Below are 26,414 nucleotides of genomic sequence, written 5' to 3'. Positions count from 1 at the left end.
GTAACATCGCTGCCACCAGTGTGGGCGCGGCCATTACAAGAATCTTGAAATTTGCAGTGTAACCCCGAATGTAGTGACGTTCACACTTTTGTTTATGTCTTTGGGAATGCCATCATAGTTATTTTTTAAACGGTTTACGACTGGCCATGTTTTCCAGATGAATTACTTTTGTGGTTTGTATAATGAGATTGGTTCGAGATTACAGACTAACAGAATATCAACCAATTTCTCCCTTACATTCTTACTATATCAATGACATGATAGATTTAATGAAATAGAAATTCAAATTGACAAACAAAGAAAGTAATTTAGCAGGGGAAAGTGTATTCGGCGCCATGACAGTCGTCACTTCTTTGTAAATGCAACGGTCATCCGGTTGCGAGTTCAGCTCCAAGCATGGTTGTAGCCACCCATCACAGTGGGGAGTTTTGACTGGTGACAGCGATAGCATTCGTCAACACTCGTCCCTTTCCGTAACTTATACCGAACTAATACACGTTCCTCTAACACCAAACCACAGCACCGTGATATAGCTGGGGTACTATTCAAAGCGGCGTTAAAACACATTCATTCAATGACTCACTCCCAAACATGACTTTATACGAAGCATTCCTCATCAAGGACCCGGGGCGGTCGGGGAGCCTAGTGGTTAAAGCGTTAGCTCGTCACGCCGAAGACCATGTTCGATTCCTGACATGGGTACAATGTGTAAAGCCCATTTCTGGGGCCCCCCCGCCGTGATATTGCTGGAATATTGCTAAAACCAAACCGTGTAATTATAAAACCAAACTCACCCATCAAGCGACCCCGTGGGGATTCCAGGTTAGAATTGGTCCTCAACATATGCTGGTCTCAGTGGCGACTAAATGGATCGGGTGGTCGGGCTCGGTGACTTGGTTCATGCGTGCCATGGCACCTAGACCGCGTTATCGTTGCTCACAATATCGATTATCGATTTTCCGGTCCACACTGGCTTATTGACATGCGGCCGAGCTGAAAAATTGCTTATTGTCTGTTAAAGCAAAAAGCAAAACATGTTCTCATTTTTCCAACATCTTCAGAAGAGATATTTGAATGATTTGTATGGTTCTCTATGCTTACCGTTAATTTGCATAAAAATGTATTATTTTTTAAATTGACAACAGAACACTTTGTAAGGTATGAATTTTTCTCTAAAACATAGCGAGTTACCCTACCAATTGACATTACTGACGTTCAGTGCCGATAAAATAAATATAATGCATTAACATAAGTCAATAAGAAAATTGATAAAATGCCATCATAAGATGTTATTTTTAATCTACAAAAAGTGTATGTGCCAAACATACATACACATTTAATTGTCAAATCGCAAACTCTTTATACCTTTACGGCGTTAGTGAAGCAGGTAAACATGTTTTTGAAATAACAATTCTCGTTTTGAGTTTCATTTATTTATAGCTTAGTCACGAGTCATTAAGAAAGCATGAACGAGTATCATTTTGTGATAGGCGCTAAGCGCCGAGGTAAATTAGCCTTGATCTTCACTGGGTGTTTCCATTAAGAACGTATAATCTGTACAGTATCTGCAGCTTAGCAATGCCATATCAATTATTAGTAATGATAATGTACCATTTCTCGCCCCTGTCACACAAATCATCAGTGTCGCTTCTAACTCTACTCCAGGAAACCAAGGAGGACAATTATCCCGATTTCAGCCAATCAGATCACTTCTGGTACATCTTCAAAATTATCCGGTGTATCAATGCGCTAAAGTCGACATGAGCCGGAATCAAACTCCTCACGATTAATGACGTCATGTACGGGCCAGGGACTATATGACAGTAATCTCAAAATAATTGACGTCTTTTCGCCATCAGGTTCTTCCTTGGTGCCACGGGCGGATATCCTACAAGTGGCGATTCCTACTTCGATATCACGAGCCTCTTGCTTTACTGGTTTATTTCACTTCCTCCAGTCTCAAAACCCCCGTAACCATGGTTACTGGCAAGCAGTTCAACTTCTAAGATTTCGAAGGTCAATTGACACAACTGTCTTTGTGATCTAATCTTGTAAATTCCTTGCAAATCTGAGCCATGGGTTTACAGCCATTTTTTAATCACATTGCATTGCGAAAATGTCAAAGAAAGTCTTTTAGAGGAATTCGCCTACTTGTTCGAGCAGATTTAAAATGTCTTTGTTTTTCTAATCAGGTTGCAAATGTGCTACCCGCGTTTCTATGTGATATTTATTTGTATGTCTTTTTTTAAGTCAGCACTGAAGAGTGCACGTAAATATGACATGAAGTCGGATCTCAGTTATGTGTTCTGTCAAAATGAGGGGCGGGTATCCAAGTTATATACGGTGTAGCAATTCGAGTTGTGTCCCTCCGTTTATTCGAGAGTTCGAATCCCATATTTATCTAGATTATGATCCTCGGTCTGTCAGCACCACCAAAGTGACTAAACGTCTGTAACCTGCTCCATTTTAAACTCCATATGACGCCCCATGATAAGCTGGCATTGTTGGTAATGGTATAATAGTTTTATCCTACATCATGGGGGGCACGGGTGGCCCAGTCGTCTAAGGCGACGTGATTCGCTGAGTTGCGTCCCTTAGGCATGTCAACCTGTGATTGTGGGTTCGAATCCCGGTTCGCCCCGATTATGTTTCTAGGTTTGTCAGAACCATACCCGTGCTCGTGGGTTTCACCGAAGAGGTAAACGTCTGATACCTGCATCACTTCGGGTTTTCCTCCTACATTAAGCTGACACGCCGTGATATAACTGAAATGCTGTTTAAAGCGGCGTTAAACCCAAGTCAGTCACTCACTCTTACATCATAATCAGCAATATGTGTTTGTGTCTTGAAAATGGTAAATCAGCGAGTAATAGTATAAAGACCGCTCACATCGTCGACGTTCGATGACACACCAGATCAGCCAAACCACTTGGTGACACTTGGTCTTTCCAGATGGCCACCAATCTAATTGCCTCTAAGCTCCTGCAATCATCGTGACCAACTTCTGACGAGAAGCATCGGATACTAGAGACATCTCATGTCCGCAACGCCCACGAGGGTCGATATGGACAGATGCAATTCAACTTAAAAACTCAGTGTGGCATTGCTTACGACTTGTACCGACACAGGAATCTCAAATGTGCTTTCAAGAAACATCAGATACGGCAACAAAGTTGTTTATGCCGAAAAACAAAATATGGTACTGTTAACCTGTTTGGGGCTCGCATTAAAGGTATATCACGGGGACTTGTAGGCTCGGAGTATACTGTGGCTTCAATTCTAACTTGCGGCATGGTATCTCAATGGGCTTATACTTTAAAACCGGGGCGGTTGGGTAGCCAAGTGGTTAAAGCGTTCGCTCGTCACGCCGTAGACCCGGGTTCGATTCCCGACATGGGTACAATGTGTGAAGTCAATTTCTGGTGTTCCCCGCCGTGATATTGCGGGAATATTGCTAAAAGCGGCGTAAAACCATACTCACTCACTCACTCACTTTAAAACCGGCAGGCATCAGTCAGGACTAGTGCAAGCGGCCGCACGCACACACACACACACACACACACACACACACACACACACACACACTATTTTTCCGACTTGTCTTGGGCCATACCTTCATCATATTGAAATCCATCAACATCATCACTTCCTATCCTCCGTTGCCCTACTGCTTCAGAACCGGTGTACTATCACAGTTTAAGGGATAGGAAGTTATTGTTTGCTGAATGTTTTTATGTTTGTCATTATGATTTCCAAAGGCAATCAGCTGCTGTTCCCGAAATAAGTACAAATTGGATTTCGTTTGGTAAGCTTCTCCAACAAATCCATAATATTTTTTTTCACACACAAAGTTCATCTGGTTTATGGTTCAACAGAATCAGTATAAAACAGATTGAAGATAGAGCATATTGATTAACTTAGCCATCAAGAACATTTGTAGATTAATATTCATTAATGGGTTTTTTCTTACAGTCATTTTGAATTTTAATATGTCAACACTACATTACTGTGTTGTCGTTATATGGAAATAGAATTTAGAATCAATATTCGGATTTAAAACATGCTGTATTTACACTGCTAAACGGTATTGAATATAAATAGGCAGTCGCTTTGAAAACTAGAAGAAAGTACTTGCCACTATATTTGATATTAAATGCACGCGTGACATGGTGTAAGGATTTATTCGCAATACTTTGACATTTTGGATCGGGATGGGGGGCGGGGGGGGGGGGGGGAGGAAGGTTGTAACCTCACCAAGGTTTAGGGCACAAAATTAGACACTCCTTCAAAGTGTATGACAGTGAGTGAATGAGTTTGGTTTAACACCGCTTTGAACTGTATTCCAGTTATATCACGATGTGTCAGCTCAGTGTGGGAGGAAAGCTTGAAGTGATGCAGGTCTCAGATGTTCACTACTTTGGATTCTAACCCACGATCATAGATGTCTGGCGTGACCAATGACCGCAACTTTGCACAGTGAAGTGACTGGGACACACACACACACACACACACACACACACACACACTCTCTCTCTCTCTCTCTCTCTCTCTCTCTCACACACACACACACGCACACACACACATATTCTCTCTCACACACACACACACACACACTCTCTCTCTCTCACACACACACTCTCACACACACATACACACACTCTCTCTCTCTCTCTCTCTCTCACACACACACACACACAACACACACACTCACTCACACACACACAAAACACACACAACACACACACACAACACACAGTGTATGCAATGTCGTCCAATGGTTTGATCACCCGAACCACATACTACATTAAGCATAAACATGCTTTTTGACTCATCTAAGTAAACGGGATTTACGTTGATTTTAACAGTGTATCAGTTATTTTATACTGTATCAGCTCAATGTGAAAGAGAAAAAACAGAAACCAAATATCTCTAGCAACACTGAACAATGAATTGTCAATATCATACACATTCAAAATGCAGTGATCAAAGATTTGTAGAGAAGCCATATCTTTAATCTCACGAAACTCAACCCTTGTTTGACACAATATGCAATATGTCCATTTAATGCTAGGACGAATTTGATTCAAAGCCAATAAGCACTTTGACGCTACCTATTTCCTGCCAATGTCGTGACCTTGTAATTAGTGTCCTCTGAGAAAATCAATGTTATATCTATCAATTTGGGTAATCGATAACTAATGATATACGTTTTGATTTAATACAGCGGCAATAAACCCACCAAGGACAACAACATATACACTGACATGACACACACAAGATCAAGGTATGTGGTGATCCGAAACGTATATGCAAGAATATGTAATGTAGAAAAAAGTGACGATACCTTTTCTCATAACCCAATAATGTATTCCCGGGCAGCGAAACAAAACAGGATTGTGGCACCGATGTACTCTACAGATAAAACGTCATCCTAGCTGCCTAGTGAATGTCCAGACTGCCATACATTTCCGTCAATTGTGGACCGCCTCCGTGGTCTAGTGGTAGAGCGTCCGCCCGGAGAGCCGAAGGTCCGAGGTTCCATCCCCGGTCGCGTCAAACCAAAAGATGTTAAAAGATGGTACTTGTTGTTACCCTGTCTGGCGCTCGGCATTAAGGGGCTAAAACAAGGACTGGTCGGCTCGGAGTCAGTATACTGTGCCTGAGTGGGGTATCCATGTTAAATTGTGTCATGGTATCTCAGTGTGCTAGCACTATAAATCGGCATCAGTCCGGACTAGTACAAGCAGCCACACACACAAACGTGCATGCACGTCGCTATATAAGTGCAATTATCTTAGACGCGACGTTAAACCCACCTCACCTCACCGTCAATTGTGTCTGCTTTTAAACCATATTGTGAACAAGCATCGTCTACTTGTCTCCTGTTTTCTTAATATGTCCTCAAAAAATCTTTTATTGTTGTGGGTCATTTCACTTGAATCATATTAACCGTCAGTGTCTATTCCATGAACCATATTCTTTAGATGGATCAATAGTAAGCTATTGTATCATCATCCACGGGAGAGAATACCACAATACAAAAAAGTACACTTAGCAAAGTCTGAGATGTTTAAATGTAAACTTTACGACCCTTAATGAGTAAAGTGTTCAATCGTTTATAACAGAGATGTACAGTAAACTACGTTTATAACGAACACGTTTATAACGAACTGACGGATATAACGAACTTACTTTTTTGTGCCGACTATTTGCTGTAGTTATGCTGTATATATGCTTATAACGAACTAAAATAAGAGTTCCCTTAGAGTTCGTTATAACCGTAGTTTACTGTATGTAAATATAACGATAACGATTGAAACATAATAAATTTAAGAAATAAACGACGAGTGGAAATTTCTTATCGTACATTATAGCTAAAATGGATAGAATTATCATTAAAACGCCCGCATGTTATCAGAAATGAGCGGGCGACTGTAACTTGATAATGCCCTCATACTATTTGACGACGGGCCATTATCACGCCCGTTGTTAGGTGACTTCATAGGATAGGGATAGGTGACGTCACGTTCAACAGTGACGTCATTTTGGTTTGTTCTATGACGTTTCCATATTTGTAAAAGTGGATCAGTGACATTCGTGTTGATTGCAGTAAATGTTTCAAAACCGATATTGTTGTTTCTTTTTATTTGATAACAAATTCCATTGATTAACGTGCAATAAAACACTACAGAAAGAATAAACCGTGAGGGGGGGCAGTCGAGTCGTTTATTTTTTATATGAGAAATCAACAGTGTGTACAGACTCTTTTTAAGGATGTAGATAAATATACAAGCTTTAAAAATATTTTCCAAATTTTTAATAATGTTGACTCCCTAAATAGAATCCTACCACGGAAATGTCGGACATTTTACGAACAGGTGGGTTAAGTTCGGTATTTCCCAAATATTCTCACAATCTTCACGCCGATTATCTGTACCTTTGCTCCTAATACCGATCGTCATATCTCTCCCACTTTTAAAAGCGATCATTCGGCCACGGCGTTTATCTGCGCAGCTCAGCTACAGCTGTGGGGATCAACTTACCAGACACTTCCCTCCCAATAATAACGTCGTCTTATATGTGACGTCATCAAGTTGCGAGCACATATTTGAGTCTCCACAAATGACGTCATGTTTTAGCGTCAAATAAAGCACGCTTCGTTCTTCATTCCTCTTTGCGATTTATCCCGTAGCTGTCTTATATGTGCGCCCTTCGTGGTTTATTCTGCCTGTAGTGTTTTATTGCACGTTAATCAACTCTATCTCGTCGTTTATTTCTTAAATAAACAATATAAACAATACATGTCAGAACAAGAAGAGTTTTGCTGCAACACGTAATTCTTTATGAATTAGAAGTTTCCAACATTTAGGTGAAGCATTTGTGATTCCATTTTTTCTCTGACTTTTTGTTGTTTATTAATTATAGTAGTGTATTTTCTCTCTCCATACTGAGTGAGTGAGGTTTATTTAACGCCACTGTGAACAGTATTCCAATTATATCACGGCGTGTCAGCTTAATGTGGGAGGAGAGCCCAAAGGGATGTGTATGGTACTGATAAGGTATCAGAGAAAATCGGAGCATCGGATCCTGGCACGGCCAAAGGAGGCAAATCTGCAATGACCATTATGTCATCCGTAATGCACGTTAAATCAGTGAAATCAACAACAACATAAAACAGCACGCCCTGGTGTTAAAATTATATCCCTCTCTCAAAGAATGTCATACGCTGAAAAGTTGTTTCATCAAGGTTGCAACATTCAAGGCCTCAGTTTAGCTTTAAAAACGTTTTATAGCAGACATGTGGACATTTCCAAATTTGACGCATCAGTGACAAAATAATTGTGTCCGATGCAATTCCCTATTTTGACTTATACATTCAACATTTTTCCGTGTTTTCGTTATAGGTGAACATTTGACTTGCCTTTGCATGTGTTTGTGATGGTGTCACTAGTGTGAATCATAAACACATTATCGAAAGTGTACAAAGTGTAGATTTCTTATGATTATGAAAAGAATTCTGTTGCTTTTCTTTAACTTTTCTTTATTTCCACAGATGAGCAGTGTCTACATCTTGCCATCGTCCCCGTGATGTAGCTGTTCAGCATGTCAATGCTGACGAGAAGCGGTACGTTGGTCAGGAAGAACCGCGGAAGCGGCAAAAGGTCGTCTGTGCGCAGGACCAGATCGGGCGGAAGTAGCACCAGCACACGCCCGGATGATGACGAGTCTTCGGTTCCGCCGTCACCCATCACCAAGTTTGACCCGCATTGTCACCCCCGCGCCTCCCCAGCAAAAAGTGTTACAGGCACAGTTGTGGTACGGTAAAGTAGTAGTAGTAGTAGTAGAAGTAGTAGTAGTGGTAGTAGTAGTAGTAGTAGTAGTAGTAGTAGTTTGTTGTTTAACGCCGCACTAAGATACATGCCAGCTATATGACGGCGGTCTGAAAATAATCGTGTCTGGACCAGACAATCTAGTGACTGATATCATGAGCATCGATGACATTTATCAACGAAGTCAGCGAGCCTAGCCACGGCCACCCGATACCGTTAGTCGCCTCTTACGACAAGCATAGTCGCCTCTTACGGCAATCATGGGTCGTTGAAGACCTATTCTACCCCGGATCTTCACGGGTCAGTTGTAGTGAGATTAGGTGAAATGGGGTTTATCACAGTGGTGATAACAGCTGATGAGGATAAGTACTTTTTGATGAACCGAGTCTGCAAATAATCGCGTATGGACCAAGTAAACCAGTGATTGATAGCATGAGGAATGTTCCACACTTTCGGGGTACAGTTACCCACACTTATCGAAAAGACAAATTGTGATCAACCAGATCTTAATATAAGTAGGTTCTTACAACAAACACGGGGAAATGATGAGTTTGAGGAACTTTTCTGTTGCGGAATCACCACGGGGATTCAAAAGGATGAATGACGGCTAATAACAATAGCCATTTAAACAGCGTTTCGCGAATGAAAAATACACCAATTCTACCTTCTTAAAAGTTAATAAAAGTTTTGAAATTATTTTGCCGTAAAAACATCGTTTTAAAAGTAATTCAACTTTTTGGATTTTCTGTTCATTTAGAATGTTAGGGGCCGCGGATGGGTGTCGTTGAGGTTGACCCCAGCTGGCAGTAGTGGAGATGAGTGTTTTATGGAGTTAAATGTCTCTGCAATTTGAGGGATTAAAGTATAATTGGATACGACGCTGCTTTCGTATTTTACTTGGAATCTAGACCCGTTTCGCTGACTTGGTGGCGTTGGTTAATTTAGAAAACACCGGGGATTTTCTGTTTTAAGTCGGTATTGATTTTGGTGGGAATGTGTTTTTCCTTGTCCATTTTCAAGGACGAGCGCAGTGGTCAAAGGCTACAACATTGACAACGCTCCGCTTCAAACATCGGCGTGTAAGCCGGGGATACATGTTCTTGAATGAAGTAATATGGTTTTGGTTTGAAGTTGATTGTAAACAATAGACTTAAAAAACTTTTATGCAGAACGTTGATTTTGTGGAATTACCTAAACTTTGTGTGATAAATGAAACTCAGTTAATTTCTAACAGCGTGGAATATTTAACAAAATAAACTGAGAGGCGAAGGAAACTATACCTCTCACCTTTTTTTCACATGTTTGATTTACAAATGAAAATGTCTTATATATTTTTTAATCAGCTGTACTAGCCCTTTATCAGCACTCAAAAAATTCTTCTACATGGTTTTACTTTTTAAAATATAAGTGGATTTAAAACTTTTAGAATTTTTCTTTTTTAAATCACATTATACACTACTGCTGAAGGGTATCTTAGGCACTGAAAATCAATAAATTTGCTTTTTTTCGGGTCAAATTTACAACATTTCAAACATGGTGGGGGTCATGTGGTTTCAGATGTTTTTCTTACTCCAGTCTTTATTGAACCAATTTCCTTTTTACACAAAATTGCTCAGCCACATTTTTTATAAACAGTTGCAGGAATGAGTGATGGTTAAATAGACCTAATCAAATTTAACAACAGTTATTTCAATTTTCAGTCTCTTAAAAAAACAACTCGGTATATATTCTTTTTACCCTCGGTTTAGTTGTATTAGGTAGGGATGTTGTATCTCGAAATGTTCAGTTGTATTGTGTTTGGAAATCTTGAAAAAATATATCTTTAATTACTTAATGTTTTCTCCACTGCCTTAAGAGACTTTTGCGTACTTAGTTCAGTCGAGGTCGGCACGTTTGTGGGAGTTGTAATCGTATACTCGTTAAAAAATCATGTCAAATGGATTACCCATAAATATTACTACTTTGTTCGAAACGATTGACCGAAGCATCGTTTTACTTCGTATGTATACTGTGAAAGCTATAAAACGTACTAAAATCAAATAAACATTGGTATAGCAAAGAGATCTGATAGATATCATTAATTTCAAACGTCAACGCCAGAGAATAACCAGTCTCGATTATCCGCCGAAACAGATTCCATTGGGCGTAAAAGCCAACATAACGGTTAAAAATATTTGGACAACTCACTGATGGATGAGTGATGGCAGGTGTTCGCGAAAGGTTTAACATACCCTGCCTTAGTACCTTGGGTGTGTGGTGATTAATCTTTTTTTACGGCGTCGTAAGACATATTATCATGACAAGTGTCGATCAAATGTATGAAATGTATCTCATGACATTCTATCAACAAACCTATCGTGTCATGACAACATGTATCGATACAGCTCGTGTGACCTCTGTCGTTTTTCAAAGAGGTAAAACCGCGTTCCTTGTTAAAACGAAAAAGCTGCAAAAAAACAGAACAAGAAAATGAAACCCAGCTCAGCAGAAAGGTATTATCAAGACGATAAAAAAATAAAACAATATTGCCAGGACTTAACGAGAAACTCAAATAGATCTGTGATTGTTTTTCTTCTGAAAATGCAAGATTTTTTACATTTCCAATTTTAACAGCTTTTCGGATGACGCTAAGGTCTTAGATGAAGATAGAGACCTATTACGTTAAAGAGAATAAGACAAGTTCAACAGAGGTTTTGTGTTGAAACTGGCGCCTATTGCATCTTGGCTATAATACGTGGTGTAGGTCAATGCGGTTTATAATTTCCCTTTGGAATCCTTCTAAGACTTTCTCATACTGGCAACGTTTCCGGGTATTAAAAGACATAATTTTTGGCGTGCGGAATTACTTGAGGTTCAATAAACTGCTGTCACCTGTAAGATTTATTAATTATATTTTTTCACCATCATATTCCATCGATTTATCCATTTATTATTTGAAGCATTGTTTTTAAAAAATTGTTTTAAATGATTTTGCTAATAGTGTGATCTGATTTATTGATTTATTTGTTTGTTTGTTGTTGTTTTTTTGTGTTTTTTTGTTTGTTTGTTTGTTTGTTGTTTAAATCATCCTTCAGTCGATTTACCCATTATTTTTGTATGATTACTTCATTACTTTGTTTGATAAAAAAAACCTTAGAATAAATGACAGATTAAATAACGCCACATATAAGGCCGTTATATTAACGGAGGGAGTAATATGCCAAACCAAGTTTCAGTATTCTCAGCTCTCTACTCTAAAGCCTGAAAACATAATCATCCACCTTTGCACTGGATTCCGAGGCTCCAGTAAACTCCGCACAAAGAGAGATATATTACTGGGTCCTGCAAATTAACTACCAAATCCCTATCTCAAAGATTAACCATAATCCTTAATACAAATGAAGGATGTTCGTTATGTTCACAGAACGTATTTGAGTGGAATTAATACCAAGTGGATTCTCAAAAACGCCAAGGATTTTTTGCATTTTTGCTGTCTAAGAAAAGAACACAATTCAGTTCTGTCAAAACATTTGATTTTTCAACTTTGTACACCATCATTTTACACGACAGACTTTTGCGGAAACTTTCTTGAGTGAGTGAGTGACTGACTGACAGTGAATATGGTTTTACGCCGCTTTTAGCAATACTCGAGCAATATCACGGCGTGGGAAACCAGAAATGGGCTCATTTCCTGAGCCATGGAGCATTAGTCATTAATCACAGATATAGTGACATATCTCTCTTCAGAAGTTCAGGACAATTTGTAAAAAAATGAAAGCAAATCTAATGTCATCTGAAGCTTACTGACAAAACAATATGTGAAAATGACCGCCTCACTGATAACATTTATTGAAAATGTGGGGGCAAGACATTTAGGCAAATAGGCATCACCATGGGCAATAATTATGCTCCTGGCTGATCTGTCCCTCAAAATCAGAATTTCTGCTCGAATTGGCAAAGTCAAAACAAGGGAATTTGGACAAGAAGTTGAACTTCGGCTTCAGGTATATCGATGATCTGATATCGTTCAATAACGGTTAAATTGCCAATTCCCTTCCACTGATTTACCCATCTGAACCTGAAATCTAGAAAGACACCAGTGAAACCGCCTCAACTGTTTCATATTTATCCCTAGTCACAGTGATTCAGAGCGACAAAAAACAAGACTTCCACTTTCTAATAGTCAACTTTCCCTTTTTGTCTAGCAGCACCAACCTTCTGTGTCTTCATTTCACAACTTTTCAGGTACAATCGAGCATGCTCTTTCTACGAAGACTTCAAAGCGTGGCAGGCATCCCTTACTAAAAAATTGTTTGATCAAGGTTACAACATTGAAGGCACCAGTAAAGTTTTCAAATTTTTTTATGGTAGACATGTGGAGGACATTTCCAAATTTGACAAATCAGTGACAAAATGATCTCCGATGTATTTCCCTATTTTGAGTTGTACCATATGTTCCTGTGGGGTTTTTTCAGGTGATCAATTGACTTGCCTTTACATGCATTTTTGACGGATGCCAACAGTTGGGCAGGGCACCGCCATCTTTCTGCGAGTACCTGGTATTATCACTATTTGAAAGTGATTTAAAAGCACATGCTCACGATATAGTCGGAATCGTACAGTCGATTCTTGTGAATATGGAAGTCAAAATTGAGTTATGTTAATGATGTGATCTGTAAGGTTCGTTTGTTTGTTTGTTTAACACCATAAACCATCCATTTATTTATTCTTTATTCACCATATTTTTTAATTTGTTATATATTAGTTCATTATGTTATATATATAAATTGTGTGATCAATAAGATTTGTTTGTTTGTTGACACCATCCATCCTTTTATCCACGGTTATTTCTTCGTTATTTTTTTTTCATCTTTACCTCATAAAATTAGTTTTGCTACTTCTTCAACCCAAGTAAACCTCCTGGTGATTCCAGGGGAGAATGGGTCTCAAGCATCCGATGTTGCATGTTAAAACCGAATTAAATGAGGCTAGGATCAGATTTTATATGTGTAACCTTTACGATAGCGTGTCACCGTAACCCGGGGGTGATCATTGACAGGTGGTCTGGCTGTGTGGAGACGGATGGGGTGACCATTAGTTGATGTTAAGGCTTTAGTCAGTGAGGCCGCCTCCGTGGTCTTGTGGTAGAGCGTCCGCCCGGAGAGCGGAAGGTCTGGGGTTCGATCCCCGGCGAGTCATACCAAAAGACGTTAAAAGATGGTACTTGTTGTTTCTATGTCTGGCGCTCGGCATTAAGGGGCTAAAACAAGGACTGGTCGGCTCGGAGTCAGTGTCTGAGTGGGGTATTCATGTTAAACTGTGGCATGGTATCTCAGTGAGCTAGCACTTTAAATCGGCAACAGTCCGGACGAGTACAAACAGCAACAAACACACACACAAACGTGCATGCACGTCGCTATATAAGTGCAATAATCTTGGACGCGACGTTATACCCAATTTCACCTCACCTTTAGTCAGTGAGGAGTATACTTGTTACTTAGTCGGTCAGATCGACGCGAATGTGTGTTTAAATCGTATTAAATCTGAAAACAATGGAGTTGGAAAGCGAGATTTTGGTAAATACTGCTTTATACAGTATTTCTGTTATACAATAGCGCGTCAGTTGATGTGGGAGGAAATCCTGAAGTGATGCAGGTCCTAGACGTCTCACTTCAGTTTCACCAAAGAGCATGGGCATAGTGCTAGCATATTTGCAAACATAATCAGGGCGAATTTAAGATTCGATCCAACAATCATAGATTTCTGTCACGCCTAAGGGACGCAACTGTGCATAGCGAATTGTGACGTTTTTGATAATGGGCAACACGTGCCCCCATTTAGACAATTCAAGAACAAAGCTAGATTCAATGGAATATCTCAAAGTTATTTATATTAATCACAATGTAACTCGCTTATAATCAACCTTCGAGTCCATGTTCGATTATTTACTGGGCTTTTGTTTGCGACGTTTACGATAAGCAGTAAATGTTAACGTTACACAAAACAGTGTTTCATCGTCGTTTTAAACCTTTACCACACAATTTGTATCACGCTAGCCAGGACCCTCTGTTGTAGCATGATATAATGACACATGCGATGCTGCAGTAGATCATCCACTCACTTTAACTTGTGTTCCTAACTCCAATCTAACTATTGCATGCATGAGACTATAGGCACTACTACATACATGACAAGACCAGACGATATCCAATTCTCGTATGTCAACGTAAAATCTCGAACAGTCGCGTTCAATCAACGTCAAGGCGATGAGGAAGTTGCTGTGTACAACGTTCTGTAGCATACGCATATCTGCGAACATACCGACATCTAGTTTGTCATTTTCAGATATGAAAATGTCACATTTATCTGAAAATATTTACCCACAGGTATGCAAATTATCAAACATATTTAACTGCCCTGTTTTCTTTCATATTCATTTTCAAACATGTGTTTCTACTCTTGCATTGTTAAGTTTATTAAATAGTTCAAAAGCTTGTCTACAAGCATGTATGTCATACAAGATGGAATTTTACCATATATTTGAAATTTTAACCCTCTTGGTGTCACGGGACCATATATAGTCCCTCACTTTTTACACCCCCTTTGTGTCCCGGGAAAATGTCCCCTTTCAACCGTCTTTCTGTTTATGATGCTGATTTACAGAAAATATTCACATCTAAAATGTGGAAGGATAGCTATGATCGTTAATATTAAGGTGTACAGTGTATATTTATGGGTGGGAAGTTCATGACCAAACATTGAATGGCCAAGCCCGAAGTGATCGACAGGGCACGTTCGCATCATATGGCTGTGCCGCGATTTCTTGTCTAACAGTTGCCCTACATGCTCGCCCGTTTCGACAAATAATTGCTGGGTTTTTTTATGAAATGACTAAGAGTCATGTGTGATCGCTCAAACTACCTGACCGTGTGAAAGATTTCCCTAACCGTTTAACATTTCGTTACAAAAAGATATTTCAAAAGTGGGCAGACGACATTTAACGTGAGTCGACGCCATATTGAAAACGATTGTCGGTTTCACATGTGGTAGCTCGGCCCCCTTTTCTGTCTATGGTACAGGCGATACAAACATAATACAACTATTGAAAACATGAACATAACTCCTATAATGATGGCAGCAATTTCTTTTTGCATTTGGGTTAAGCGCTCATTGATACGATGTGCTGTAAAGTTCGATTTCGATTTGTTTTCAAACTGTGATAATGGCGGTATGTTGGTTTGTGGTATTGTCCGCGAGTCTAATATACAAGGTACATGCTGTGATTGTACAAGATAAGTGATAACCAATTGTGTACATATATATATTATCAAATATACATTATAAATTTCCTCAGAAAATATATTATATTATTATTATATATATATTATTAACACGACAAGTCGTATTTCCATTATTCTGTCATGTATGTTAGATCTCATTAATATTAGATTTACAAATTATTGGTGTAGACTGTACTCTCGATAAACGTATGATAATCTCTTGTTGTTCTTTTTTCACAGTTTTAAAGTGTATATGTTCCCTCCAAGCTGTAGTTTAGCCAAGCCAAAAGAAAGACATAATAACTGAAAGCCATTTACTATAAGTACATTAAAGTTTTTGCTTGTTATTTGTTCGAAGTTCAATATCAATAATATTGTTTTCCTTACACGACAAATAATTCCATTACTTTCATTGACCTACGATCATTATCTATTTCAAACTTTTCTTTTAGAAATGGCATAAATGAAAAACTGTACTGGAAATATACTGTCACGAATGTCTTTGAATGTGCATATACATACCTAGGTGTAATACACTTCTAATGTTGCATTTATAAAAGAATATGAAAGAAAAAAAGTTGTATTTCATGGACTACCCATACAAGTATATTTTTAGCAAAGGTCTAAGTAAGGCAACCAAGTACGAAGTACAAGTTGAGACGAGAATGTATGTTTTCTGGTGGTCATAGTGAAACAAATTTACATTGAACACTACTTTAATCAAAGTAATTCATATTTCCGTAATTTCCCTTTCACTTAATATAGATATTACTTATAATTGTACAGTAAAAACAATAATATCGTCTTCTTTCACCTGTGCAAGTAATAGTTTCCTTGCATTAAATATAGCTCTGCGCTTCTTGAGCTTTCAAATTGTCCAATGACATATCGTTTCAAACTTTTTATAAGTAAGATATAAACCATTAACAACACATCATGACATCCGAAGTATAAAAATAAGCGGTCTGTGTGATTGCACAACGAAGCAATGCTTGTATGACATATGGCGCCCAAGTTACGAGTGATCGGAAATTGGATTGTTGAATAGATTGCTGCCCATTAAAAAACATTTCAACGATTTTGATTGAAGCAACATGTACTGACGCTTGGATGAAAGTACTTTACTATAATCTCGTTAATTATTAAGATATGATAATGATGTCCTATATTAAGCGATATCAATTTGAGTGTTGTTAGGGCTGTATAGCGATCTTTCACTTTTGTGCTTTGAAAATGTCCGATATCAATTACCCTGAAATTGTTTTTATCAAAAATGAAAGGGCACAGACACTGAAACCTACATGGACGTGACCGGGATTTCTTCAAGATATACATTCCAAACTGTCATTCGTATTGTAACATAATCTTTGAAACAGTCTGCGTATAAACTAATCACGACCACTTCCGTCAATTTTGCTTTGACGTCAAAAACACTGACAATTTCATCGGGCTTTTGTATCTGTGAATATAAATCATAGAAAACTCTCAATGAATGTGTACATCGACATAGATGTCACATGTCTATCACCGTTAGGATATGTACTTTCCAATGACATGAATTATTGAACATTTAGATTTCAAACAAGGGCGTTTTCTTGACTTTACTTGCCACGTTCGGATGCTCCCATATTACGATTAATGTAGAAAAGTAGGAAACTTACAATACCAGCACTTTTATCAATGGCGGGGCAGTGCATAGACCTATTTGAATTTGTTGACTTGACATACTGCTGTAAACACAATCAACTCGAGTTGCATGTTATACATTTTGGTTACACTGTGTGAAGGAATCAGAACGTTGTAACACTTTTGATACAATGTACACGTTTTTGAAACAGTCATTACAGTGCGACAGCCAAGCACCAAGATGGGCACCCGTGGGCCCCAAAAAGGTACTTATCACAGTATTACGTACGTAGGTCTTTCTTATCTAGAACATTTCGCGACAATCTATTATCTGTTTATGATCTACGTTGTGTTCTATGCCCTATCCCCCTCGGCATAATTAACACCTGACGTCCCAACCATGTGCTGATCATGAATAGTGGAAATGGCAATCACCGACATAACGTATGATCATGTTCGGCCGAGTACTATATGAAACCACCACCCTCTATAACAGTGTAATGAAAAGCCTATGACGTCGTTTGTTTCAGCCCTCTCGGAAGGTGTGTCATTTCATATTGGAAATCAATGTACGGCTACATTTCTGACATTGTATATGCTCAATATCAAGTCTATTTAAGCGTTGCGTGTCTAAATATACATATAAATGAACCATATTTTCGACTATTATTAGAAAATAAAAGCTGAGAATATGACATATATCATTAATATCCTATTGCAGTCAAGACGTCGACGTATCGAAGTCGGTTATATCCCTATAATTGTTTCTGTTTCAGTTATTGGATTGTATATTCACTTGTCTAAGTCGACATGTCATTAAATTCGGGTGCCCCTTCCCGTTCCAAACCGAGCCCACTAAAATGTTTATCGACTGGCTGGACGGTGTGGATTGTTGCTCATGATATCAACCACTGGGGTCCCTCTCTCATGCTTGAATAGTTACAGGCCGCCGTGCCAGTGATGTATTATTGTTAATTACAATGTAAATAATAGCGACAGAACCATTATCATAATCATACATATAAAATGTCAACGCCAAAGGGGGCGGGCGGGTAGCCTAGTGGTTAAAGCGTTCGCTCGTCACGCCGAAGACCCGGGTTCGATTCCCGACAAGGGTACAATGTGTGGAGCCCATTTCTGGTGTTCCCCGCCGTGATATTGCTGGAATATTGCTAAAAGTGGCGTAAAACCATACTCACTCACTCACTCACTCAACGCCAAAGAATAACCAGTCTCTATTATCCTTAGGAACAGATTTAATTGCGCGTAAAAGTGGAATTAGCTGTGAATATTATATGAATGGATTACTGAAAATCAGTGATGTCACCTGGTGGCCGCAAAAAAAGGTAAGCATGTCCTGCCCTACCGGCAGACCTGCCACGTCCACAATTGCATAAAAAAGTTTCAGTCGCTTTCGACGCGCTGCTGGCGCACTGCATTTGAATGAGCCATCTTCCCGAGACAAGGTAGTTAACTGTAAACGTCCAGTTTCCACCCTTCCCGAACTAGGCTGGAATTATTGAGTTTTAATTTGGATAGACTAACGAGTCTATGCATAGTCTAATCAGAATCGCGCAACGAAATCGACTTCGGTCGATTGCAAGATTTGTAAAGCATGTTTATCTCCAACTCGGCGTCAACAGATATTTTCCAAATATTTTCATGTTTTTTATCAAGGTACTCACGTGATTTGATGCACTTTGCGCAGTAAGAGACGTTTTTTTACAATATAGAGCTTGATTATCGACCAGATTGTCTAGGCGCTGCCATTTTGTTTGAAGCAAAATTAATGCAAGCGATATGAGAAGTGGAATCCGAGTGGTCAATAGGAAGGTCATTTAAGGGACATAACTCGTAATAATCATTGATGGAACTTCGATCGAGCCCAGAAATGCCAGTCTAGTTCGGCAAGGGTGGAAACTGGACTATTACAGTTAACTCCCTTACCTCAGGAAGATGGAATGGGCCAGCTTTTAACTTTTTAATTTCGTGTTTCGTGACCGATCGACGATATTCAACCTGCCTGTCAACTTCCCGCTAATCTCATATGTTGAAACCTTCTTCATTTTCATTCTTTATATTGAATATAAATTAGCAAGAATTTGAGTTTAGGTCCCCTTGAATGGTAACGCAGTGTGAAATACAATTTATAAATCACTGGGTAAAGTAATTTGTTTCACTTTGATATCTGAGAGTTCGGCCTTAAATAGTTCTACTTTGAACAATAGCGAACATAAAAATACAACCAGACGCTCTCGTGGACAACAGAGTGGAAACAATGAACGCGATTCCTTTATTTTCGATATTTTTGCAACGTTGCTGACGCGAAATGATTGCCCAAGTCTGATACAGGGCTACTCCCACGTGTTGCCCTACATTTCTGTTGTTACCTAATCGCCTGATATCCGCGTCACACCTACATAAATACATACGTTTATATTTGTATATGCATCAGATGTTAGATGCACTGAAAGGCCTGACTCTAACCAAGGCCGTATAGTCTCCAAGTACCACCACACCACCATACCACCACACCGCCATACCACCACACCACCACGCAACGATAACACCACACTCTCATACCACACCACCATACCACCACACCATCATACCACCATACCACCTCACTTTAATACCACAAACCATGATACCGCCACACTACCATACCGCCACGCCACGATAACACCACACCGCCATACCACCACACCATCATACCACCATACCACCACACCACCACGCCACGATAACACCATGCCCTCATACCAAACACCACAATACCACCATACAGCCACACCATCCTACCACCATACCACGATACCATCACACCCCATCATATCACAGTACCACTCCATTAAAGCACCACCACGCCACATTATCACCACAACACAGCACCATCACATCACAGTAGCACGACATAACAGCACCACCACACCACAGTATCACCACAACACAGCACTACCACACCACAGTATCACCACAACACAGCACTATCACATCACAGCAGCACAACATAACAGCACCACCACACCACAGTATCACCACAACACAGCACTACCACACCACAGTATCACCACAACACAGCACTATCACATCACAGTAGCACAACATAACAGCACCACCACACCACAGTATCACCACAACACAGCACCACCACACCACAGTATCACCACAACACAGCACCATCACATCACAGTAGCACAACATAACAGCACAACCACACCACAGTATCACCACAACACAGCACCACCACACCACAGTATCACCACAACACAGCACCACCACACCACAGTATCACCACAACACAGCACTATCACATCACAGTAGCACAACATAACAGCACCACCACACCACAGTATCACCACAACACAGCACTATCACATCACAGTAGCACAACATAACAGCACCACCACACCACAGTATCACCACAACACAGCACTATCACATCACAGTAGCACAACATAACAGCACCACCACACCACAGTATCACCACAACACAGCACTACCACACCACAGTATCACCACAACACAGCACTATCACATCACAGTAGCACAACATAACAGCACCACCACACCACAGTATCACCACAACACAGCACCACCACACCACAGTATCACCACAACACAGCACTATCACATCACAGTAGCACAACATAACAGCACCACCACACCACAGTATCACCACAACACAGCACCACCACACCACAGTATCACCACAACACAGCACTATCACATCACAGTAGCACAACATAACAGCACCACCACACCACAGTATCACCACAACACAGCACCACCACACCACAGTATCACCACAACACAGCACTATCACATCACAGTAGCACAACATAACAGCACCACCACACCACAGTATCACCACAACACAGCACCACCACACCACAGTATCACCACAACACAGCACTATCACATCACAGTAGCACAACATAACAGCACAACCACACCACAGTATCACCACAACACAGCACCACCACACCACAGTATCACCACAACACAGCACTATCACATCACAGTAGCACAACATAACAGCACCACCACACCACAGTATCACCACAACACAGCACCACCACACCACAGTATCACCACAACACAGCACCATCACATGACAGTAGCACAACAACAACCACGACATGATACGATGATTGTTCAAAAAGTTCAACGCTTTTCTAACTTTCAACCATTGGCCATAACAAAGTAAACTAGTCTATGAAGTACATTGGTTGTGTAGTTCCTTGAAAGTGCATGTTGGTCTGTTGGGGCCGTTTGTATATTAGTGACATTTAGATCTTATGAAGGAGGATTTCGTCAAATTCAAAAAGAGATAAGTAACGGGTGATGAAACGTGGGTCTACCACTACGATCCCGAGTCAAAACGTCAATCCATCGAATGGCACCGTTCCACATCTCCGGCGCCAAATAAATTCAAGTCTTCAAGATCAGTGAGGAAAGTTATGGCTACTGTATTCTGGGATGCAAAGGGTGTGATCCTTGTTGATTACTTAGAAAGTCAAAAAACGATTACCGGGGTCTACTATGCTGATTTGCTTCATTGCCTGCGAGATTGCATCAAAGAAAAGCTGTGAGGAATGCTGACTGCAGGAGTTCTACTATTTCATGACACTTCTCACACCTCTCGACTTGCAAAGGCTGCTGTGTGTCATGTGGTATCGGAGAGCGTCTACACCCTCCATACTCGACAGACCTGGTACTAAGTGATTTCCACCTGTTTCCTTCGTGGAAAGCACTATGACGACAAAGATGATATCAAAACTGCCGTGAATAGGTTTTTTTGGCTTCAGAAAACTCCTTCCTGACCGGAAATTAAAAAGCTTTGCTATTGATTTGAGAAGTGTAGTGAAAAGCAGGGAGATTATGTTGCAAAACAAAATTAGAAACACTTTCAGATTATTGTTTGTTAGGCTTAGAAATGTTTGACCAGCCCTCATAATCCCACTACGTCGTCAAGTTGTATCTACTGTCATCAAAATCCGTTCCATTCAAGTAAGGTCGCTGTTAATATGCTCCCCAACGGCGCGCTGTCAAAGATAACCGGATATCTGGTTTGTGTCAGGCTATATTTGATCTCGTGATCTGGAACCTGGATAGCCGCGGTCAACCGACCATTGTCGTGACTGCCACGTGTGTACTGACAACGCCTTAAATGAATTGTATTATTAGCAGGTTCCTGATCTTAAGGAACATCAAATTTTCTGGAAAAGATAATCATTATCCATCTACTCTCTATCCCAATCCACGCTATGGTCTGCCCCCAGAGTTTTTCTTCCTTTTAAAAACCACTTTTTAACCACCACGCCCTTACCTTCAAAACCCCACTCCCTAGCACAGTAACACTCACACACACATACATCTTGGTGTAGAGAGTTTACTAGATAATATAATTTTAATAATCAGTGTTACACTCAGAACCTTCTTGGATTAGAGATGTAGGTTATGGGATTTTGCGAGCGTCTGGGGTCGGTCACACACAAATAGTACTGGGAGACGGAGTGAATCCTGGAATAATGTAATTATTGATTGACAGTTGAGAGAGTGAGCGAGTTTGGTTTCACGCCGCTTTTAGCAAAATTCCAGCAATATTACGGAGGAGACAGCTTCACACTGGGCTTCACACATTGTACACAGGTGGGGAATCGAACCCGGGCCTACGGCGTGACGAGTGAACGCTGTAACCAATACCCTACCCCACCGCCCGATAGACAGTTGATATTACAGCAAAGAAAGGAACACACGATTTGTTGCGTTTTGATTTCGATAGCGTGGGCTGGGGTAGGGTGAGAGGGGAGAGGCAGTTGGGGGTAGGATGAGAGGGGAGTGGCAGTTGGGGGTAGGGTGAGGTGGGAGTGGCAGTTGGGGGTAGGTGGGAGAGGCAGTTGGGCGTAGGGTGAGGTGGGAGTGGCAGTTGGGGGTAGGTGGGAGAGGCAGTTGGGCGTAGGGTGAGGTGGGAGTGGCAGTTGGGCGTAGGGTGAGGTGGGAGTGGCAGTTGGGGGTAGGTGGGAGAGGCAGTTGGGCGTAGGGTGAGGTGGGAGTGGCAGTTGGGCGTAGGGTGAGGTGGGAGTGGCAGTTGTGTGTAAGGGGAGAGGCAGTTGGGCGTAGGGTGAGGTGGGAGTGGCAGTTGGGGATAGGGGGAGGTGGGAGTGGCAGTTGGGGGTAGGAGGAGAGGGGAGAGGCAGTTGGGCGTAGGGGGAGGTGGGAGTGGAAGTTGGGGGTAGTGGGAGAGAGGAGAGGCAGTTGGGCGTAGGGTGAGGTGGGAGCGGCAGTTGGGGGTTGGGGGAGAGGGGAGAGGCAGTTAAGCGTAGGGTGAGGTGGGAGTGGCAGTTGGGGGTAGGGGGAGAGGGGAGGGGCAGTTGGGAGTAGGGTGAGGTGGGAGTGTCAGTTGGGGGTAGGGGGAGAGGGGAGAGGCAGTTGGGCGTAGGGGGGGTAGGAGAGGCAGTTGGGCGTAGGGGGAGAGGGGAGAGGCAGTTGGGCGTAGGGGGAGGTGGGAGAGGCAGTTGGGCGTAGGGGGAGAGGGGAGAGGCAGTTGGGGGTAGGGGGAGAGGGGAGAGGCAGTTGGGCGTAGGGGGAGGTGGGAGAGGCAGTTGGGGGTAGGGGGAGAGGCAGTTGGGCGTAGGGTGAGGTGGGAGAGGCAGTTGGGCGAGGGTGAGGTGGGAGAGCCAGTTGGGCGTAGGGTGAGGTGGGAGAGGCAGTTGGGCGTAGGGGGAGAGGGGAGAGGCAGTTGGGCGTAGGGTGAGTTGGGAGAGGCAGTTGGCGTTAGGGTAGGTGATAAATAGTTGTTGATCGGGTAGAGGTCAGGAGGTCAAATATCATGAAACTTTTTTTTCTTAAAAATCTAATCCCATTCCATCTTATTCTACAATGAGCCATAGCCTGCAGATGAATTGCACCCCAAGCAATAACCACATTAGTCTGCGTGTCCTTCAAGTCTTCGCCTGTTCCCTTGTCATCACTGAACGTTATACAGCAAAGCTCTTCGGTCATTCGTCACCACTCGCCCTTTTCCGTAACCTACAAGAAGACTCGTCCCTATAGATGAATGTCATGTGCGAAAATACGGCAAACCAATCAGAATGCGCGTATGACTTCAATTACTTAGGTCAAAGAATCCCTCAGAAATAATTTTTGCTTTTACATATCTCCTGCATTTAAAAATGTACTCAAGATACATTTTAATGTGTTCAACTATACTGTATAATAAAGTAAGTCCCGATGTGTTTTCAATAGCATCAGGAATATATATGATATATGGGGGAAATATACATGAATTATTACGCTATGAGTTGACAATTCTTTTAGCGATGCCCGTTTGCGCTTAGACGGAACCCAGTCGCAAAAATGGCCACGAGAAAGGCGCTATTCGGCTTGTCCCGGAATAACACGAGTTGGTCACGAATGCTCTTCAGTAAGCGCACGTCACACAACTACCCGGATGTAAGCTTCTATGAATAGTCTTCCACAGGGTTGGCCACAAGCCCCAGAACCAGACGTTTGAAACCCCGTCTATCAAATCGCATTATAGAAATACAGCTATAGTTTTGGATATACGACACGGTTTCAATCCACTGGAAGAAAAGGTCTTAATTTCCCCATTCCCTGGATATTTGAAGAAAGTAAAGACGGTATTGACCAAGTCTGTCCTGTCCATTTGTATCAATAAAATATCTAAGACGACGCGACTCTGATTTTTCGGAAGGGCGCCGAATGCCGCAGTTTGTCAAGCTCCTATATACGGTTTCTTTGACTAGCTTGTTGTTCAAAACAGAGGTTTTGCCGGCCATTCTTTAAAGACGGACACAATCAGTCGAGCCATTACGCGTTGTGATTAGTAAACAGTTATAATGGCATAAGCTATGTTGGTCGTAGAATATATAATTAATTGATGTGTTCATACGCGTCCTTTGCTGACATCGAGTGAATCAATATTAGATAAATAAATGCGTTTGCATTTATAGTATTAATATCGTTCCTGTCTACGTCACTAAACTAAAAATGTGTTTTGAGGAGTTGATAATGGCGTGTGGGCTTAACGTCATATGTATACAGTATGTCATTTAATTCATGGCGTGCCAGTCTGATGGAAGTCTTGCTGATCTTCGACCTTTACAAAGTTGGTGAAGCCCAATGGAATCAGAATGGTGATGAAAAACCAATATTCGTAATGAGAGCATTCGACATCACGATCCTTGCACACCTAAGGGACGTAACTCTACATTGCAAATTGCGGCGTCTTAGACGACTGGAGAGACTGTTTCCCTTAATAACGATCTAGAATCGACAATTATGTTCTCGAACAGTGTTTCTCAAAGTAGATTTACCACAGCTACAGTATGGATTTATTACTCTTATTATTCTCGAAGTCTTAAGCTTCGCCTTCGTACGTTCGTAGTCCATCTTCCCGAGGCAAGGGCGTTCACTGACTAAAGTCCAGTTTCCACCCTTGTCGAACTAGGCTGGAATTTCCAGGCTCGATTGTAGCGCCACCCGTGGTTATTACGAGTGACGTACCTTCTATATTCCTCGTACAATCAGATTCAACCTGTCACATCACTTGCTTCAATCGAAATGTCGACGCCCACAGTCAAGACGATCTGATCGATAATCAAGATCTATATTGTAATACAATGGGCCTGATCTCACGAAGTGCATCAAATCATTTGGGCACCTTGATCAAAAACATCAAAATATTTGTCAACGCCCAGTTGGCACCATACATGCTTTGCAAATCCTTCAGTCGACCGAAATCCGGTTGTTTTCGAACCGGATATCTAGTTCGTTAAGCGATTTTGATTGAACTATGCATAGGCTCGTTAGTCCAGCCAAAATGTAACTCTGGAATTCCAGCCTAGTTCGGCAAGGGTGGAAACTGGACATTTATAGCCAGTTAACGCCCTTGCCTCGGGGAGATGTACGTAGTCTAGCCGTTCCACTTGCCTCTCCATCACGCCCACTAAGCTTGTCTTTGTCTTGCAGTCCTTCAACGATGACCGACAGCTGTACGAGACCAACCTTGAGTGGGACGCCGCTCTGTCCAGTGCTCACTCCAGCCATGACGTATTTCTACAACTGCAGGAGGCTAACAAAGAGGCTGACGGGGCGTGCGACTTCGCCTGCAGGGGGTGTTCGGTTATATGTAAAAGTAGTAAGTACTACGTTGTTGGAAAACGCAGTTCCT

The 26,414-nt window shown here is 41.2% G+C and overlaps 1 protein-coding gene across 1 annotated transcript in view; it reads left to right on the top strand.

Annotated features, from left to right (window-relative positions):
• The window catches only part of LOC139450684 (transmembrane protein 272-like), a 42,240-nt gene that overhangs the window by 7,229 nt on the left and 8,597 nt on the right, over positions 1-26,414 (top strand). The window contains exons 2-3 of the mRNA XM_071232488.1: positions 8,054-8,316; positions 26,213-26,381. Coding sequence (XP_071088589.1) covers positions 8,104-8,316; positions 26,213-26,381 — 382 coding nt within the window. The 5' untranslated portion in view covers positions 8,054-8,103. The remainder of the gene's footprint in view (positions 1-8,053; positions 8,317-26,212; positions 26,382-26,414) is intronic.

This window comes from Haliotis cracherodii, unplaced genomic scaffold, assembly GCF_022045235.1.
Source record: "Haliotis cracherodii isolate W230 unplaced genomic scaffold, xgHalCrac1.p SCAF_8, whole genome shotgun sequence".
NCBI lineage: Eukaryota > Metazoa > Mollusca > Gastropoda > Lepetellida > Haliotidae > Haliotis > Haliotis cracherodii.
This window is presented reverse-complemented; position numbering and strand designations above follow the sequence as displayed.